At 41.4% G+C, this 21,396-nt stretch overlaps 1 protein-coding gene across 1 annotated transcript in view; it reads right to left on the bottom strand.

The window, feature by feature from the left end:
• Positions 1-21,396, bottom strand: part of LOC147684073 (dehydrogenase/reductase SDR family member 4-like) — a 155,743-nt gene that overhangs the window by 35,759 nt on the left and 98,588 nt on the right. Inside the window, exons 6-7 of the mRNA XM_086944943.1 lie at positions 10,071-10,115; positions 2,645-2,780 (exon numbers count right to left, since the gene is read on the bottom strand). Coding sequence (XP_086801069.1) covers positions 2,645-2,780; positions 10,071-10,115 — 181 coding nt within the window. The remainder of the gene's footprint in view (positions 1-2,644; positions 2,781-10,070; positions 10,116-21,396) is intronic.

Genomic DNA, 21,396 nt, shown 5'->3' on the forward strand with positions numbered 1-21,396 from the left:
GGTTGTCTTCTCATTTTCTTCATGTCCATCCCACGCCAGGTCAATTTTGACAATGACTTTTGTTCCTATTATGACAGCTCATCAGATGAATCCTGTGGCCTTTTGATGGAAGTTGCATGATACTTCAAGAAGTCATATGTCCCTGATCTTTACCATCACCTTCCATCTGAACTTCCACCAGTTTTGGTGCATGGTCACCCAGAATATGAGGTCCAAGAAACATGTAAGTGGCTGTCTTCAACTCCTGTTTCACTGTGGAGATTATTCTTCTAGCAAGACTTCTGGTGAAGACGCATCTTCCATCAATACTTCTTGGTTAATTGATGTTTATTTCAGATACACCTCGATAAGACCAGAGTTTATACTTATGGGGCTGTAAAAATATTTTGCTTAATTTTCAAGCAATCATTTAGGAAACTGTGGGGCATATTACCAAGCAATAGCGATAATTATCGCTATTGCTTGGTTAGAGACAAAAATTTACCGCTGAGCTGCGGCGATTTTTACGGCAAATAAACCTTCGTATTACCAAGGTTTAACGCAAATGCGATAAAAATCGCCGCAAAGCATGAATATCGCTGAAAAGTCAGCGATATTCATGCATTACCGAGCTAATGCTCTTAGCCATGTTATCCACCTCCCAGTGGACTCAGGGCAGGTGTTAGCTTTTGGAGATATTCGCGCTTAGCGCGAATATCTCCAAAAGCTGGTAATAGGAGATAGGGATGTTAGCGACTGTTTCCAGTCGCTAACATCTTGGCACGCCCACTTTGCATGTCATTAGTGATAAATATCACTGACATGCAAAGTGGGGCCCAAGATGGTCGCTATCTCCTACTAGCTGTCGCTAACTGGTGTTAGCGACAGCTAGGTAATAGGGAGATAATTTTATCTCTGCTTTCTTGGCTTTTAAAACCAAAAAAGCGGAGATAAACCCCCTTGATAATATGCCCCTGTATTCTGAAACATATGCAACTGTTATTTTTATCAGCTAAGAAGCAAAAAAAAAGTTAGACAAATACGGTAACAATGAAAGCCTGCCCATTGCCACTGCCGTAAATTGTTCTAGTTGTTGAACCATTCACTGCTGAATTGTAGGGAAGATCCACGTCAGCGATCCTAAGTGTATTGCAAGTAAGGTTTTTCCACACATGATTTAGATATTGTAACAAGGGGTGCAAGGACAGCTCTCACTTGATTTCTGGAAAAAGCTATTGAGTTTAGCAATATTCCAGGATACAATTTCAATACCTCTAAAACTGAGAAAGTAAACATCAATCTACCAGGAATAAAAAAGATCTATAAAGAGCAAGTAAAATCCTTTTTTCGTATGATGATCAGACATGGTGTGATAAACGGAGTAAGGCATTAGAAAATCTAATGTAATCTCAGGTTTCAGAACTGCTTGTGCTCCAATTTAGCTTACCAAAATTCTATATAAAGTTATTTTTTTTAACTTAATCCATTTACTGTGCAAAATTTGGAAGTAAGTAGGCAAATGTCACTAATTTTATTTCACTATCACCAAATTGCAAACAATCAATACATTTTTCCTACAAATTTGATTATTTCCTCTAGGCAGCTGAAATAATTATAGGAATGTATACAGTAAGGGTAATATTTTGCACGAGAAAATAATTTTAAATGACACAACCAATAGATATATCAGTTAATAGAAGAGTTACGTTTTAGGAGGGAATTTCAGAGCACACACACCACATACTCTTTCAATATAGCAACACACATTTTTATTTGGGGTTTTTATAAACCGCTCCTCCACAAAAGGTGTCAGTTAACTTGACGCATCAACAAGAGATAAAGATGCCAAGACCCCTTATAAAACGGAACTGTACTTTTAATAACTCCTTCGTAAACACATCACAGCCTATTGCCTTCTTCCGCAAGACATAGGAATGTGACAGAATGAACATTAACCCCTTCGATGCTGATGACGAGCTCAGCTCTTCATCAGCTACATCGCTCGTATGCTGATGACGAGAACGCGGTAATTTGAAAAAAGCCGCACACAGCGGGAAAAGCCGCCGCAGCGATGCGGGTAACGTGCTGAAGAGAAAAGATGCTGTCCACCGCCAGCCTCGAAATCAGCCCCTAGGTCTCAAATATTGTTATAAAGCTATTTCCATTGCACATATATGATTCCAGTTTGTATTGAGGCAACATTAAAGACTTCAGCTTGCTTATAGTGATTATAGTGAACACATACAATTTATGCACATTCCAGAGGCACATTATTAGAGCATAGATGCCCTGAACTAAGGGTATGTTTAAAGAGATCTGTGTTTCATCTGCATACACAGAAGTATATAACCCTCTCAAACCAGCTGTATGACTTTAGGAGAATTGTAAAAGCTACATCTGTTTGATACCACACAAGCATTACAGTGTAATGCTCATCACCAAATGTTAAAGCAATTTGAAACAGCATCACAGGTTTTTTAAAAACTTTGTTGTGCTGCAATGATCTGTTCGGAAATGTATTGTGTTGGATTGTTTTTTTTTTGCTAATCTGACAGAAAACAGATCAGATAGTAATGTGCCTGCATTTTGTTTACATGAATTTATTTTTCCAAAGAAGAGGAATATGTCAGATTGCATTTTTACATTTTAACTCGATTATACTTACAGGAGAGCTGAACATGGTCCTCGTAAGTCCAGGAGCCAGTGAGTTTAGCCGGATATTCATCGGATATAATTCTGATGCCAGAATCTTGGTCAAACCAGTGAGGGCCGTCTTACTCACACAGTAGGGGCCAACGTTCTGTTACAAGGAGGAAAAGAAGAGTGTTTGGTACTTTAAGGCGATACACGTAGATGGTGAAGGTCAATTAACAAGAGAAAAGATTGTCCCTTTAATTAAATATCAGGGAACAAATAACAAATGGCACATCTACAGTAACCCTGAACCTAAGGAACTATGGGGCATATTTACAAGTCCCTATCTCCACAGGAAGGTCACTTTTGAAGACGTTCCTGTGGTGATATTGGCTTTGTCTTATATACAAAGCAAACACAAGGAACTGATGGACGGAGTGCTGAAACTTTTCAGACACTCACCCCCAGTCACAGATTTGGGTTGAATCCATCATCCCTCTTTAGCTCACTTTGCCACCTCAGTTCCAGCATTCCGTCCATCAATTGTTTCTTTTGCATATGTCGCCCTAAGTGGGAAGGATATGCACAGATCTGGGTCCCGTGCTCACTACACCACTGGATTCAAGCTATCCTGGCTGATGAAGGGTAATGCCCTGAAACCGTTCCCAGGATGCTTGCTTCGGTTCCAGGGAGGACGTGGCTTGGCTGTTCAGGCTGGACTGTTCCCATAAGTAACGGGTTCAAGGCTGATTTGCATATGGCTGTGTACAAACTGGAGTGGTGGGCAAAAGAATGATGGATTAAACCAAGAGCCGTGTGACTGGGGGTGAATGTTTGCAATTTCCAGCATTCCGTCCATCAATTGTTTGTTTTGCATATGTCGCCCTAAGTGGGAAGGATATGCACAGATCTGGGTCCCGTGCTCACTACACCACTGGATTCAAGCTATCCTGGCTGATGAAGGGTGATGCCCTGAAACCGGTCCCAGTATGCTTGTTTCCGTTCCAGGGAGGACCTGGCTTGGCATTTCGGGCAGGACTGTTCCCATAAGGAACAGGTTCAAGACTGATTTGCATATGGCTGGGTCCAAACTGGGTGATGTGGTGAGCAAAAGAATGATGGAATAAACACACATCCGTGTGACTGGGGGGAAATGTTTGCATTGTCTAGCATTTTTTCCATCAATTGTTTTTTTGCATATGTCGCCTTATGTACAAGGCAGCATTAAGCCACTTAACATGGCTTAACACTGCCTTGTAAACACTTTCAAGCTTGAATGGGCAGGCAATGGGTTTAGTGGTTGACATTCCGCCACAACACCCATTGATTTTGACGCTGCCCCATATTTTCAAGGGTGGGGAAAAAAAATTAAGACCAGAAAAATCTGGTCTTACCCTGGAGAAACAAGGAGAATTATTTAACTTTGTTTCTATTTGCACAGCGTTGTGCAGCAAACATAGAAACAGCAAAACACCATTCATTGTTTATGTGCAGGAAGGAAGTAAATGTTGGAAATGCAAGACCTATTGCATTGCAAATGCTTGTTTACAATGAAATGCCAGTTAACTTTCTCTAATAAACAATCTTAACTAGGAACTCATGGTGCTTTACCAGTAACGCTTGGTTTCCCGGACAAAATATGAGGCAGAAAGAACTTATTTGTTTCTTAACAAGTGGACTATTAATTACAAATTTGCTTCTCTTCTCATGCTGTCACATTCCAGGATAACATTATACAAATCAGCTTCACATATTCTCCAAATGCAAACATTTGCTCATCTTACACAGAATGCAGTGATCCTTGTCCACACTGCTCTGCCGTGCAGGTTTGGGGGATTGGTGGGGGTGCTTGCAGAGTGGGCCTGATGACCCAAGATAAGGTACAGCTGCCCAGCCAGGCTTCCATGCGCGCCCCACACCGGAAACACGTCAGATGTTACAAAAATACATAGGAAGCTGGGATTAATCTGCTTGCAGTTTCTTCATGAAAGACACCACTAGTCTCAGTGGATTCACATGGCCAGGTAGGCATGACCTCAGATTACATTTTTAGGTCTCGCCTAAGGCATTGCTTTAGCAACGCTTGTTGGCGAGCTATTATGTAGGGTGTTTAAAAAATGGACCCAAAGGCTTTTTTAGGCGGATTGCCTACAGTGCATGTGTGGGAGCGCGTGCACATCGCACACCATTTGTCATCCTGTGAGCCTCTCTCCACACTCATGCTGGTTTACACTTCAAAGGAATCCGCTCCCCCGCCCCCCTCCGCGCAATTCCAGAGCTTGTTGTTTACAAGCAACACCCCAGCTGCTTTGCCACCCCATCCCTTCCTCCTGGCATTCCCCCACTCCCTTCTCGCCCAGTCCTTGTTTCCCGTCACACCACCTTTCCTAGGCAAGACCGTTTGGTTTTTCCTAGTGGCGAGTCTGTTTCCTCGTGAAGCACATGTGTGTTCTGGGCGTGGACATCACTTGACTGCACTGTATAAATCAATGGAGCCTGTACTTTTTTTCGGTTACAGACGCTTTTATTTACTGCGCTCCATTAATTTAGGAAGCCTTTACTTGTGTTTGCTAGTTGCCGGTATTTTACCCTTTTTTCTAACTGGCTCCTTATTGTTACTTCGTGGTAACAAATTTATTAGTAGACGCTTTTTGTACATCCTTCATCAGTGCTTCAAGGACACTTTATTCAAAACTGTCCTTTTCATTATTAAATTTACTTACTTCAAACAGGAGCGCACTACGCATTACAACCTATAGGTCTTTTATTTTACTATTTATGTTGATGCATAGAGTATACCGCACGTGATGTGCATTTATTGATATAGCAGCACTATGATTTTAAATACCAGAACTATTATGACATACACAGTGATGTCTGAGCGCAAACACAGAATCAGTATATTTTTTAATGCCGCACTGCACCCTCACACACTCTGCACCCTCACACACTCTGCACCTTCACACACACTGCACCCTCACACACAATTACACTTTACTGAATGCAACACACACTCCACACAATACCACTCAGCGCCACATAATTATATGCTACATAATTACAATGCAACATACACTCCAAGCAATATCATTCAGTGCCACATAATTACACACCACAATATTACACTCTACTGAATACAACATAAACTCCTCATAATACCACTCAGTGCCACATAATTATATGCTACATAATTACACTGCGCTCAACACAACATACACTCCAAATACCGCTCAGTGCCTCATAATTACAGGCCACATAATTATACTGCACTCAATGCAACATACACTCCAAATACCACTCAGTGCCACATAATTATATGGTAAATATTTACACTGCGCTCAATAAAACATACACTCCAAATACCACTCAGTGCCACATAATTACACGCCACATAATTACACTGTACTCCATGAAACATACACTCCTAATACCACTCAGTACCACATAGTTACACACCAAATAATTAAATTGCACTCAATGCAACATACACTCCAAAAACAACTCAGTGCCACATAATTACACACCACATAATTACACTCTACTGAATGCAACACACACTCCACACTATACCACTCAGTGCCAATTAATTTTATGCTACATAATCACAATGCACTCAATACAACATACACTTCAAACAATACCACTCAGTGCCACATAATTACACGCCACATATTTACACTGCACTCCATGCAACATACACTCCAAATACCAATCAGTGCCACATAGTTACACGCCACATAATTACACTGCACTCAATGCCACATACACTCCAAATACCACTCGGTGCCACATAATTACATGTCACATAATTAAACTGCATTCAAAGCAACATACACTCCAAATTCCACTCATTGCCACATAATTACACTCCACATAATTACACTGCACTCAATGCAAGATACACTCCAAATACCACTCAGTGCCACATAATTATACACTACATAATTACACTGCACTCCATGCAACATTAACTCCAAATACCACTCAGTGCCACATAGTTACACGCCACATAATTACACTGCACTCAATGCAACATACACTTCAAATACCACTCAGTGCCACATAATTACACACCACATAATTACACTCTACTGAATGCAACACACACTCCACACAATACCACGCAGTGCCGAATAATTATATGCTACATAATTACACTGCACTCAATGAAACATACACTCCAAACAATTCCACTCAGTGCCACATAATTACACGCCATATAATTACACTGCACTCAATGCAAGATTCACTCCAAATACCACTCAGTGCCACATAATTACACACTACATAATTACACTGCACTCCATGCAACATTAACTCCAAATACCACTCATTGCCACATAATAACACTCCACATAATTACACTGCACTCAAAGCAAGATACACTCCAAATACCACTCAGTGCCACATAATTACACACTACATAATTACCCTCTACTGAATGCAACACACACTCCACACAACTAAAGCTCTTCTGCGGCCGCCATTTTGAGGTCAGGCAGGCCGGTTCGTGAAGTCTGATTCCCTAAGACAGCCATGTTCACTGCTCCCACTCTCGAGCTGTCAAACAGAACATCGCCCGGATTGTCTAGTCCCCTGTGATGTTTTCCTCGTTTTTAGGGGAGTCCTATAGCTAATGCCCGCGTTTTTCCCCACTAAATGATTTCTGCAGCCGCCATTTTGAAGTCAGGCAGGCCGGTTCGAGGACTACAAATTCCCTGCATCAGACGAGATCAATGTTACCGCTTTCCTGTTCTTAGCCCGACATCGCCCCCTTTATATTTCTGCTTGTGAGGCTATTACAATTCCTGGGAGCGCCGTATCGGTCTCTCACCTCCCCTGGGTCACTCAGAGACCTCGGTGCACCTCGAGTCCCCCACCTTCAGCTCTCCTGCTCTTCTGGACACTGCAATCTCACTTTCTCCTGACGATGTCCACAATGCTCGATGCCGCTCCGTTGAGGGAAGCGTCGATCCTCCTCTATGTAGCTCCCACGGCGTTCCTACGTTGCCCGATGCTGCCATCCAGTGCCCCGCATTCCTCGGAGATCCATCTCTCGAGCCGTCCACCTCTCTCGTAGTCTCAGCGTTCTCGGCTGAAAAACAGTTGCTACTGGCTCTGGATGCTTAGGTAAGCAGCCTCTGCTTCTTTTTATTTATTTTCCCTGCTCCTAGACGAATCTGGATGTAGTTGGTCGGTGTGTGGGTAGTGGGCGGTGGGGTTTAACAGGGATTTTAACCGTTAGGTAATCCCTAACCCTGGAGCTCACGGAAGCCCGACCACCATACTTGTCTGGACGCCCAAAGCCAAAGCCCGGGGCACAACCTGAACATCATCTCCTACACCAAGGACACCCAGCTCATCCTCTCCCTCACCAAGGACCCACACACCACCAAAACCAACCTCCACGAGGGAATGAAGGCCGTCGACGAGTGGATGAGGAACAGCCGTCTGAAACTGAACTCGGACAAGACGGAGGTCCTCATCCTAGGTTCCACCCCCTCCGCTTGGAATGACTCCTGGTGGCCGACCGCACTGGGAGCAGCTCCAACACCCACAAACCATGATTGCAACCTAGTATTCATCCTCGACTCCTCCCTCTCCATGTCGAAGCAGGTCAATGCCATCTCCTTCTCCTGCTACAACACCCTCCGCATGCTTCACAGGATCGACAAGTGGATCCCGACCAAAACAAGAAGAACAGTGACCCAAGCCCTCGTCAGCAAAAGGCTAGACTATGGCAATGCACTCTACGCAGGAATCCCGGCCAAACACCTGCAACGACTACAACGCATTCAGAATGCCTCAGCCCGACTGATCCTCAATGTCCCCCGCCACAGCCACATCTCCCCCCACCTCAGAGACCTGCACTGGCTCCCCATCAACAAGAGGATCACCTTCAAATTCCTCACCCACGCACACAAAGCACTCCACAACACCGGACCAGCATACCTGAATGACAAACTCAACTTCTACACCCCCACCCGCCAGCTCCACTCCGCCAGCCTCACCCTTGCCCGCCGTCCCGCGCATCCAACAAACAACCTCCGACAGCAGATCCTTCTCCTTCCTCGCTATAAAAACCTGGTACACCCTCCCCACCTATCTACGGCAGACAGCGGACCTGCTCCTCAAGACCTGGCTCTTCGAGCAGTTGCAGAACCCCCCCCCCTCCTCAGCGCCTTGAGACCTTCATGGGTAAGAAATTCACTGATTGATTGATTGAGTCACCTTGTCCCCCCACATCGTATAGTCTGTGTTGAGTAGCTAAGGCCTGCACTCTGGTCCTATCTTCCTGCAACTTACGTTAAGTCTTTTTGGTGCAGCATCAGTCTGTGTCTCATGTCATCCAGTCTCATGTTGTCGTCTCACATCTGGGATTTGAGACTCACTAATTCCTGCTGCAGGGTATGAACAAGAAGATGCTTCTATAGACTCATTGTCTCGAAAGTGCCATGGGTTGATAGTGGTGGTAGAACATAGTCCTTTCCAGGGCTTTAAAGCCTTGCGTTCAATGGAGAATGTTAGGAGATAACCTAAGTCCTGTGTTTTGCTCCTAAACATACCCCAAGCCCTGCTTTTGCGGAATGGGATTGTCCAGTCTGGAGAAGCCTTGGTGTGCTGCTGACATATGAGTGTATTACCTAGCGGTGGGATGCTGGTGCCTCCATATGTCACCCAAACCCATGGCCCTAACAAAGCCCCCCAAGTGTCCCACCCTCCTCCCGGATGGTGCTCCCCCTGCTACATCCAGCTCTATGGAAAGGATATAATTCATGTCTCCCCCCAGTATCAGACGACCTTCCAGAAGACCAAGAATTAATGGACCCAGAGTCTCTAGTGAGGTGATTTGTAACCCTGGAGGGGCATAGAATGAACAGACGTTAAGGTTCCTCCCCTCCCCTCTGCCATTCACTGCAACAAACCCTCCAGAGGGGTTGGTCCACGTCTTCCCCTGTACGAAGGGAAGCGCCTGGCTGCAAAGCACTCCCACTTCTCTAGAACCAGTCTTGTACTCCGTGTGTGCTATCAAAGTGTAACCAAATCTGTCCACTGTCCTCGTAAATGTGTTTCTTGTAGGACGACAATATCCGGGGCATGTCTTTTAATATATTGTAGATCCACTTTTGAGTTTACTATTTGGTCCATTTATATTGCAGGACCTATTTTGTCCATTTACGTTCCTGGACCACACTTTCAGTGGGGTCATCACTCTGTTGTGTCCAGCCATCATCAAGACAGTCCCCAAATCAACCCTTTCACCAGACACCTATAGTCCTGCCTATCTAAAGTACTATCTTAGCACTTGGATCTTAGGTTGTTCCACTTGTCCCCCCTCTGAGCACTTGTTTCTGAATATGAAATTACTTCATCAACATTTCGGCCCGGAACCTTCATACAACAACTATAAGAGGGGGTGTCTCGCCCACCTCAATGTGAATATGAGAAAAGAAAAAGGGAAAAAAGAGACAAGAGAAATAAAAAGCACTAATGTAAAACCCCTTTGTGAATAAACTTAATAATAAATCCCCTCTGTAGTCTGTCTGATTTGACCTTCAGTCATAAGCTCAGAGTTCCTGTAGTACTCTCGCCCCACCGCATTGTTGGGACATTACTCATGTGGTTCCACTATTCTTCCCCTCTGGTCTCAGTTCCAGTCATATTTCTTTTACCCTTCTGTTGGCACTGCTCTTTAGTGCGTACAGGTCCCACTAGGGCCTTACTCAGTCTCTGGGGCCCTTTCTTCCTGCCCAGTGTACCAGCTGACCCACAGGGTTCCCGCGGCCCAGTCACCCCCTGGCCACTCCCCCAGCCCCTGTTACCACCCAAGTGTGTCGATCTCCTACTCTCCAGCCATGCCACCTCCGGGGGAGCAAGGTGCCACATCTTGCGCTCTGCATTCACACCCAACTTTGCAGGTAAAAGCATCATATATTTGAGTCCACGTTCCCTGAACTCTCTCTCCACTGCCTTGAAGCTCCGTCTTTGGCATTGCACTTGTAACGTGAAGTCTGGGGAAACCCTAATCTGGATGTTCTCAAATTGTAGGTCCCCTTTTCCTCTGGCTGCTTGGAGCAACACTTCATGGTCTCGTTAGTTGAAGACCTTTGCAATAATTGACCATTGGGGGCTCCGGGTCATGGTTGGGGAACCGGGGTGCGATGTGCCCGTTCAATCGAGAAGAAATTTGAAAGTCTCTTGGGCCAAAGGTTGTTAAGTATAAAGTCTTCCATGTAGAGGTCCACGCTGGGGCCCTCTGCCTCTTCTGTGACTTTTAAGGTTTTTTAAATACTAATTTCTAACTACAACGTTTTTAAAACCTATTGTTTTTTCAGTGAAATTCCAAGGTGTTTTAAATGCTAATTTTTAACTATAAAGTTTTTAAAACCTATGGTTTTTTCAGTGAATTTCAAAGGTTTTATAAATACTAATTTCTAACTATAATGTCCCTGAAAACTATATTGTTTTTAAGTGAATTTAAAAAAAAAAAACCTGCATACATGTTGTAGTGAAAAACTAACTGTAACAGTAGTCTGTTATAAGTTATAATTTAACAATATTTAAAATGTAATTAGCACTAATTAACATCTACGTGTGGAAAAAGTGTGATGCCGCAGCTATGATATCAGACTTCAAACAACAGCGTTCACAGTTAGATTCCCGGCTCCGGTGGTCCGTTAGCCCACCACTATGTCACTATGGGCAATACCTTTCTTAACCTTCCCGACACATCCTCTCTTGAGGTAGCTGTACACTTTACAAATACTGGCATTTTTTAAAATTTAAAACCATAGTGATAAGAAATATTAGCACGCATTTTGTTTTCTATTCTGAACGATATTTTTTTATATCTTCTATTTACAATTACGGCAATTAATAGATGTTTTTAGTCACGAGAAAGGAAATGACAAGGTTTGCCGGGTAACAGTATTGAATCTCTCTAACATATGCTGATATGATGTTGTTTATACGTGTCAGGATCGAAATCAAAACCTTTACCACTTTACATTTTGCAACTTTTCCCAACACGTGCACAAGTTAAACAGTGAAAACATGAACACGTGTCAACTGTAAAAAGTGACATCTAATGGGCGGAGCCGCATGTTCCTTCCATAGACTACTCAATAACCAAAAAGTATATAAACCACACTTGATTAATTTAGTTTTTCCAAGTTATTTATGTTTGTCCATTCTGTGATGCAGGTTCTGTTTTCTAGCGTCGTATTCTTCTTTTGGGAAAACAAAACAAATTAGGGAGTTGTAAATTCTTTGATTATGGCATAGCAGATATTTATAAAACTTAGCTGTTTGTGATTATTTAAAGATTTGTATTTAGAAAAAAAGTGTTATTGATTGTTCATCATCAGCTTGTATTCAGAAACTGCCAGAATAGAGAAAACACTATTTCTTTTTTCACTCCTTTGAGCTCATATAGTGTGACTTTGTTTATTATTGACACTATACTTGACCTCAGAGGTGTTAGTGACACGTGGGCGCGAAGACGAAATATTTATATGTAACATCAGCAGCTTCTGCTTCTTAGTTTGTTTTACCCCTGAGATCATATAGCGTGAGTAGGTATATTGAAATATCCACATTTATACTGACCTCAGTGGAGTTCATGACCCGTCAACGGGAAGGCGAAAGATTTCGAAGTCCTGGAGAAAAGAAGCTTTGAACATATTCACCGCTGGAAAATATTTTGTTATTCATATTGATTTGTGTTCATGACTTTATTTTCCTTTTGTATGGCATCAGTGACACTCTGTATATTGTAGTACAGTGTTATTTTTTCAGACAACAAGAGTTGGAGATTTGTTGGAGTTCACTGACCTTTATAACTTACTTGATCAGATATTTTTTACAGTGAGAATTTGTTTTGTAATTGCACTTTAAAAAAAGATTGTTTGCATTGATACTTTCTTGCTGAATGCCTATGATAAACCCTACATTTCTGAATGATATTTTGGTGTTTCTCATTTTCTCTGTTGGGGTTCCTATTCTCCTTCTCACTATAGAATATATACCAATAGCAGTGTATATTATATTACCATGTTATATGTTCTTAAAGGAGTATGTGATCTCTCAGCGGAGCAGAGAGCGACCTCTAAGCACTACGACAGAACTTTCCTGAGTTCTAGAGAATAGAAATTAAAAAAAAAATGTATTTATTGTTGTGGTACCTATTCTTGTTCTCCTGTGGAATACTATACACTTACTCTGTATATTTTATTACTGTGACTTTATAGTATTTCAAAAGGGTTGGAGATCTATCTGTGCGAGAAATAAACAACATATACTACAGTTATTTCCGTTGATAACTTACTACCTCACAGTTTGTAACACTGCTGATGTTCTATAAAATAGTAGTTGCTGAAAATAATTGTATACATAGTGCTTCATTTAATATTTTGATAAAGCGTACAGTCCTATGTAATATGACGTCATTTGTGCTTAACTGATTTTTACTTGCTATTGTTGTTGTGACCTGAGATGATGTTGTGCAGGAGTGTTTCTTGTAGCACTTCTTTTCTACTTTATCTAAAAGTAACTGATGTCCTTTTATAATAACAAAAATATGGGGCAACACTTTTGCAAACTATAGGCGACAAAAAAAGAGGCAGGGAGTGGCCACGCTTAAGGGACATTTTATGAATTCCATTTTTTTGTCAACTCTTTGATATACACAACTTCACTTTCCTAAGAAAGTATATTTGTGATTGCTTAAAGGATTAAGTTATTCATTACTTTACATAGTGGCTCGGCTATAATGTTGGCCGGCATATGAGGAACAGCTGGAGGGCAGGCTTCTAGTGGTGATCCTGCATGGTCTTTCAAAAGATATTGTGTGACCAGTTTAGGCGCGAGGGTAGAGAATACTAAGAGACCTCTGGTCTCATTGCTTGAGCCAGATGCCATCCCATGTGCCATTGTGGAAGACCAGCTGGGATCCATTGAGTACCTGAACACCATAAGGTTGGAATCAAAACCTGTTAAGATATCTATGATTTTAGTGTGGAAAAAGGTTGCAAGCTGGTTACAAAAGGCCTCAGGAGGATTTTGATTAACAAAATAAGGACTTGTGCTGAAATCGAATCTATGTTAAATAGTTGTCAACTGGGTTTTAGAAGCAAACCAGGAACAGTGGAACAGTGCCTTAACTTAAACTTAATTATTGGCAAGTGCACGATAGCCTGGAAGTCACCTAGCTACCTGGCCTTCATGGGCCTTACCTCAGCCTTCGACTTTGTCAATAGGTCGTCTCTGTGGTTGGTCCTTTTAAACTATGGGTTGGATGAGACATTGGCTCCTTTTTAGCATACTTGCATAGAGACTTTAAGGCACAGGTGAGGATTAGAAACAATGGGGAGGCTTCAAGGGACATCATTATTGGCAGAGGGGTCAGACAGGGGTGTGTACTGGACCCTCTTCTATTAATTCTTTACATAAATGAATTACATAATGTACTGTCAGAACTTACCAAGGACGTACCCATAATTAATGAAAATGCACTCCCCGCTTTACTATATGCGGACAATGCGGTCCTAATGGGCCGCACCCTGAATGCACTACGCACTTTAGTAAGGGAATTTGTTGTTTTTATGGCAGATCTAGACCTATGCACTCATTTTAAGAAATCTTTTATAATGACATGTGGACCAAAAAATCGTATTCATTCAATACCTTCAGGTTCTGAACATTTAGGGCTCCATTAGGATGGCGGGCGGAGAGCTCCGCCCGCCACAATACTATAAATACAGGATGTGCCCGCCACTGTGGCGGGCACATCCTAATGGTGTGTGCGGGACCCACGCCCTTAGGGCGGGCGGTCCCGATTTCCGACAGGATGGAAGGCGGGCAAAGCCCGCCCGTCATCCTAATGGGGCCCTTAGTATGCGCACGCACTTTCCCATATTTGGGATTAGTATTTTCAGATACTGGATCCTGGGCGGCCCATGCTGCCCATAGCAGAGGTAAATTTATGAAAGTGACAAACTCGATTTTGAGTCTCCCTCAACCAAAACGTGCAGAGGTAGTTTTATCAATAACTAAAATCTATAAAACACAGTGTATCCCCACCGACACATATGGTGCAGATGTTTGGGGTTTTATAAACTGTAGTGGAATCCAGAGAGAGGAAAACAGATTCTTATATAGATCTCACCCAGCCATATTTTGGCTAAAAGTGTGGCAAAATCCGGCAGCTACCTTGACAAGGGAAATGATAGTTGACTGCCCCAATTGTGACAAGGGAGGAAGCATACCCTGTCTTTCCACTGTTAGAAAAAGCCTAAGCAGCATGAACCTGGAGCATGTCTTTTTGAATCCTTTGGGCCAAGAGGGAATAAGTAACAAGCATTTGCAATGCAATAGGTCTCGCATTTATGAGAGTTTAGGCTATTGACGTTATAAATGACAATGCCTTTTTTATGTGTTGGTTTTCTAAACAGATGAATAAAAGGCAGAGTCATTTACAGTGCCAATTGCTCAAACTTTCGGAAATGCGAGAGCTATTGCATTTGCAATGCAATCGATCTCACATTTGTGAAAGTTAGAGCTCTTAGTGTTAAAATGACAATGTTTTTTGCTTGTGTTTTTTTGTATGCAGTGGTGTGGTGATATTTGGATAGCGCTATTGCACTTTGTATGAATTTGTGGTGCTGAAGAACCAGAATATGGCAAACGGGTTACGAGGGAGGGGAAAGAAGAGTAATATGCAAATAAAAATTAAAAAGTAACAACATCCAGTAAAAAAACAAACACTTATAAGAACTTCAAGATTAAGTAAAGGATGAGAAATGTATCAGGAACAACATGGGTATCTTAACGCATTTACAGTTAGTGTTTTTGCCTAAAAAGTTAAGGTCATAACTACAGGGACCCGTTTTAATGTCCATTGCTTATATCCTTACGAAACATGAGCAAAACGGTTTAAAGAAGAACATATTCCTGTACACATAGCTGTGGTATTCATTTTATAAACTAAAATAAGGAAAACAGCTGATACAATGTGGTTCAAAGAAAGATGAGAACACAAACATAGCATTTCACTGACAAACTCTGTAAAGTGGCTAAAATGTGCCATTAGTTTTAAATATATAATGTTCCACATACATGGAGAGATATTGTAGATTGGACTACCCTAAAATATCAAATTTAATTGCACTTTATATTATGCTGTTAAAATTGTTTACAATCAACTGCACTTTATCATGATCTGCTGTTACCTGTTTCTCAGGAATTACTGCAGAAGATCAAATGTATCTGTATTTTATATTATGCTGCTAATTGTACATAATCGATTGCATTTTTTTCGTAATCTGGAGGTATTTCTTTTTCGAACCTCTGAAAGTGCTCAACATTATCATGTTGCCATTTGCCCGTTTTCAACCTTTTCTATGATATTGTTGTTTTGCACAAAAATATTCTTTTTAACATATATTTATAATTGAAGTCCTTGTGATCAGATAATCTCCTTTTTTATTTACATTGCGTTTTTAACAAAAATGGTATGTTGTTGGTATTTTTGACCTGTGCTTTCATTGATATTTTATATCAGAATAAAGATTATTGAATTGAATTGACTTGGTTACAAAAGGCTTGTGAAAACTCTGCTATGGTTTGAGAGGCAATTGAAAGCAATTGCACAATCCTGAATAATTATTTAGTGGAGGATGAATTATCTATTTTATAAGTGCAACATTTGGACTGTTCTTCCATTAATGCGAGCTTGTATTCCTTGATACTTATCTTGCATTGCCGCCATGAAAAGGCATACGGTCTTTGCTTTGGGGGCCTGTTGTGGGCCCCCAGGGTGAAGGGGGTTGGGTGGTGCACATGGGGGGTACCTATGGTACCCGCCTACATTTACATGCACAAAGCGGCAGGCACCGCGTGGTGCCTGCCGCTGTGTGCATGTAAATTTAACACATGCTTTTTTAACCTTGCGGCGGGTGCTGCTTCAAGCAGCACCTGCTGCAAGGTTAAAGATCCAGGATGTGACCGCCAGGGGGCGGTCACATCCTAATTGCACCGGAGGTACCGCCGCTGCACCTCGGGGGTGGTGGACGGACGCAGGTCCGTCCGCCATCCTAATGAGGCCCTGAGTTTAATAAGGGAGCGAGCAGTTGTCAGTAAACCACTATACCTCACTTTTTTCCAGTTATAGAGTTAGCGGGGTTATTTATACATTTACCGACCCTGTATGGCTGGGAGGATTTAGCCATAGGGGCATAGAGTAATCACAAGAAGTACAAGTACATTGAGAGTGCTCATACCAGTTCTCAGAGGGAAAAATAACATAAACAATATTTAGGAAAAATCCCACACTGAGGTGTTCAGAATTTATCAGATTCAATAATTATCAAATATTCTGGGTGTTTGGGGAAGAACATGCATATTTCGGCCCTTACTGCACTAAAATCCACATTTCACAGTAAAGACTGTACACTTTGTGCCATTTACATTCTGGCAATTTAATGAAGCATGAGCTATTTCATGACCCTGGTGTATTACCTAGCAGAACATTCAGAATTTTCACCCTAACAGGGATTTACACAAGGGTCAGAAAACACAGACCTACTCATAAACAGGGCCTCAGTATCAGAACATAACAAGTTCCACGTACCTTGCATTAGAATAATGCATTTCCTGTAATTTTCCGGCATTATTACACTGCCTGAGATTGTCACACAAAAGAACCATGTCCTGAAGTGCGATAATTACAGTTACTTGCTTTGCTGGGACAGACAGCATTAAAGCTGAGCTTGAGAGCTGTTTTTCAAATGACACGAGGTGGCTCTAGTGTACAATGGGAGGTATAAGATTCTCAATATATTAATGATGTGGAAATATCAAACTATTACAGCAAGCCAAAGGAACTTCAGAGAATTGAAGACAAAAACACAAAAATACACATCACCTAACTAAAAAACACCCCCTGCTCAAACCATAGTGTCACACAGATGTGGATTATGAGCTGCAAAATAAAGCTTCTAAATACATGCCAAAAAATAGGTAATTCTAAACTGCAGTAAAAGAGGGGCCTAATTTGAGAACTGTGCAGAGAGAAGATCCCAGCTGGGCCCCTCTTGCATCCTGTAGTCGGCCCCTGGTCCCACGTGGCTGAGAGCCTGGACAGACTCTGCCTCACAGGCTGGCTAAGACAGGGACTCTCTGTTTAATTTATTGTTCCTCTCAAGCCCCACCTGGCAACATGTGTCCGACCTAGGCTGTAGGCTTTGCCATTCTACTACTAAGTGTTAGTGACATTATAAATTATACATTATACTGTTTGCTGAAAGTGTCACTCATAGTCATTGAATGTCACTCATAATTACACTGAAATTATGAAAATGTCACATATAAGCATTCTGAAACCTTGGCAGCTAATAAATATAGGTTAAAATATTGGTAACGATGCTATCTTTTTGTGGGGCTGCAAACTGTGAGAAGATACAATATAGTTCAAACCACAATATGATTTTTTTTTATAAATCATTCTCTTATTTCCACTTCTGCCTCCTTAGTCACTAATCAATTAAACATACTTCCTGCACAAAAACAATGAATCAAGTTCTTCTTTCTATCTGTGCTGCTGAAACCAGCACATATAGAAAGAGGAAACACACAGGAGAAATATTGTTATGTCTACTCATTGTGCCTCCCCTTCATCGTAGGCTTTTGACACATTCTCCAGATGTACCGAACATTGTGAATCTGGGAATGTGTCAAAAGCCTCCCCATCGTAGTGTGATGAACCAGAGGGTGGCATTGATGTACCAGAGGGTGGCATGGGTGAAACAGAGGGTGGCAGTGGCGACACAGCAAATTGCTCTGAGTTACCTCACTCCATAGCTACAAAGCCATGAAAAGACACACACAGGTTGGCTTTATGTAGCCTTGTAGATATGGCTAAGCCCTGTCGGCTACCAGAATAGCACATAAAATGACATTCCTCTGGTGCATAGGGCTTGTAAATAAGCCCCTAGGAGTACCGGTATGTTTGACTCAGTTCACTTTATAACCTACCCTACTATCAAAGCACGTGTGGAGTTAGAATACTAACACTTCATTATGGTCAATGGCGTTCCTCATAATAATAGGTATGTTATGTTGTGTGTGTATGTGTGTGTGCGTGTATGTCTGTGTTGAGGACAAGATGTGAGTGTGTTAGTGTGTAAAAAGTATTGAGGGACATAATATTTGAAGGTAAAAGCAAAGATGGAAGTATAGATTTCATTTCATTTCAGAAAGCTTTATTCGGTTTGTATGGTACAACCATAAAAGCGACAAAGAAGTATACGGACATTTACACAGAATCATAAAATACAAAATTTGTTATTAATTTACAGTTGGCATATTTATCCAATCATACATTTCAATTGTATCCCAGAAATAAATAGTACTAAAGGGAAACATTTTTGGCAAGTAATAAAAGAAAATATGAATTTCGAAAAAAACTAGAACAATGTATATAAACTTCATAAAACATTTTACATAGACAGTGTTCATTTGTAAAATATTATCAAGGATTTTTACTAAAGTGACGTGTGCGCAAATTGTCATATACTCATCCCGGAGTACTAATTACATAATACTATTGATTTCCTGGCTGCTCTACATTTTAATAAAAACCCGGAAGCAAATATCTGTATTCTCAAGAGCACATAATAAATTCATCGCATCCACTGTTTTACGTACATTGTATTTTTAAAAAATGGGCTTAAGGTAAAATTTCCTAAAAGAGGAATAAAATTTACAAAATAGTAAAAAATGACAACAACTCTGGTTGGATATATTATCACAGGGACATTTCAAGGAAGACCTTCCTCCTATCTCAGGAAAGGAAACTAAATGATGCGAGGTCCCCATCCTCAGGCGTATCAAAACAAAACGATGTGAAGGTCGTGACACCTCCGTTAGATAAGCCTGGAACCCATTTTTAAGTTCGAGTTGTGTATAAAAAACAAAAGTTTTTTTCAGCCTGATTAGTTTTAATCGCTCTTCCCTTTTGTATGATAAGAACAAATCTTTGATTTCTTTCTTTGTGAAAGGAATTGCGTAGTCTGACTCCTTTAAAATGTTAAAATCAAACAAGATACTACACCAATAAATAATATAACTCAACCAAGGGATGCGGGAACAATAATCTAATTTGAGGCAGTCTTTAATTATTCTCTGAGTGAACTCAGTCTCACTCTTATTCCAAATTGAGCGCCATAATAGCAGTGGGCGTAAGGCTGCTAATCCGAGATATAATTAAGGCCAGTTTCTTGATGGATTAAGTAAGTTGAAGCCGACACTGGGGTGCTCAAAAGCCATTTTAAGAAACAATTTTCGTTTTTTTGGAGCTCATCTGTGGAGTAGTGGCCCCATATTCCTGCTCCGTACAGAGCTGAAGAGACACATCTAGCATTATAGATGGTTACCATGTCTCTTAACCTCCGGTCCCCTAATTTACTTGCAAAGCAGAAAATACCATTTGTATTCCTTATCATTTTTTATTTAATATTTTCTTGTTTGCCTGCCCATTTGCCATCTTGCTCAAAGGTGATACCCAGGTAACAAAAAGTTTTTACGGCCTGTATTTTACAACTATCAAGAAAAAAAGGCCTTGATATCTTTGACTTCCCGCAGACCATGGTATAGGTCTTTAATTTATTAATTAAAAGTTTCCTTTCATTTATAAAATTTGCAAATTCATCAATAAGCCGCTGAAGGCCTAGAGGGGTACGGGAAATTAAAACGGCATCATCTGCATATAGCAGAACAGACACTACTGTACCATTAATTATTGGGGCATCAGCTGAGATGTTATTTAGTACTGTAGCTATCTGATTAATAAAAAGGGAGAATAAAAGAGGGGCCAATATGCAGCCCTGCCTTATACCTCTTTTAACTGGAAAGAAAGGTGTTCATTCTCCTGTAGGCCCATATCTTACACTGCTTGGCAACCTCTCATATACTCTGGCCAGGAAAAATACTATCTCTTCCGGGGCCCCAGATTCAAGCAACACTTTCCACAGGAGGGAATGATCTACTAAGTCGAACGCGCTACTCAAATCAGCAAAACAAATGAACAGGTTGCCCTCTTTGGCTACCGTGTATTTGTTGATGAGAAGATCTAAATTTACGCATTGTTCGATTGTTCCCACACCCTTCCGGAACCCGTATTGCACTGGTGTTAGAGCCCCGTTTTCTTCGGCCCAGGTTTTCAGTCTTTTTAGAAGGACTCTGCTCATCACTTTTATGGAGAGTCAAGCAGGGAGATTGGTCTATAATTACATGCCTCTGAACGTGATCCCTTTTTGTGAAGTGGAACAATAAGTGGTTGTGCCCATGTGGAAGGAAAGTTTCCCAGGGCTGCAGTGTTAAAAATTGCTGTCAGGATCGGGACCCATTAGTCCATCAGGTCCTTATACAAGTCAAGTGGTACACCGTCCGGGCCCAGTGCTTTTCCCCCTTTACTATTTATTAACCCTACCCTCACCTCTTCAGCGGCAATTATTAATGGAAGTCTTGGCCATGTAAAATTATTATCTAAAAATGGAGATAAAACCAGTACAGATTTAATATTTGTAATTTCTCATCTATGTACCTATGTACATATATATATATATATATTACCTACTGGCGGTCGCCATTAGGTAGTTATAGTTAGGATCTACTTTCCATAGGAAATCCGCAACATTCTATTGGGAATAACTTTGGCACCGGTGGACGAATCTTCGCTAATTTCTCAAAGTTCGTGGCCCGCTCCGCTCCTTCCCTGAAAATGTG

This window comes from Lissotriton vulgaris, chromosome 11 (assembly GCF_964263255.1).
Source record: "Lissotriton vulgaris chromosome 11, aLisVul1.2, whole genome shotgun sequence".
Taxonomy (NCBI): domain Eukaryota; kingdom Metazoa; phylum Chordata; class Amphibia; order Caudata; family Salamandridae; genus Lissotriton; species Lissotriton vulgaris.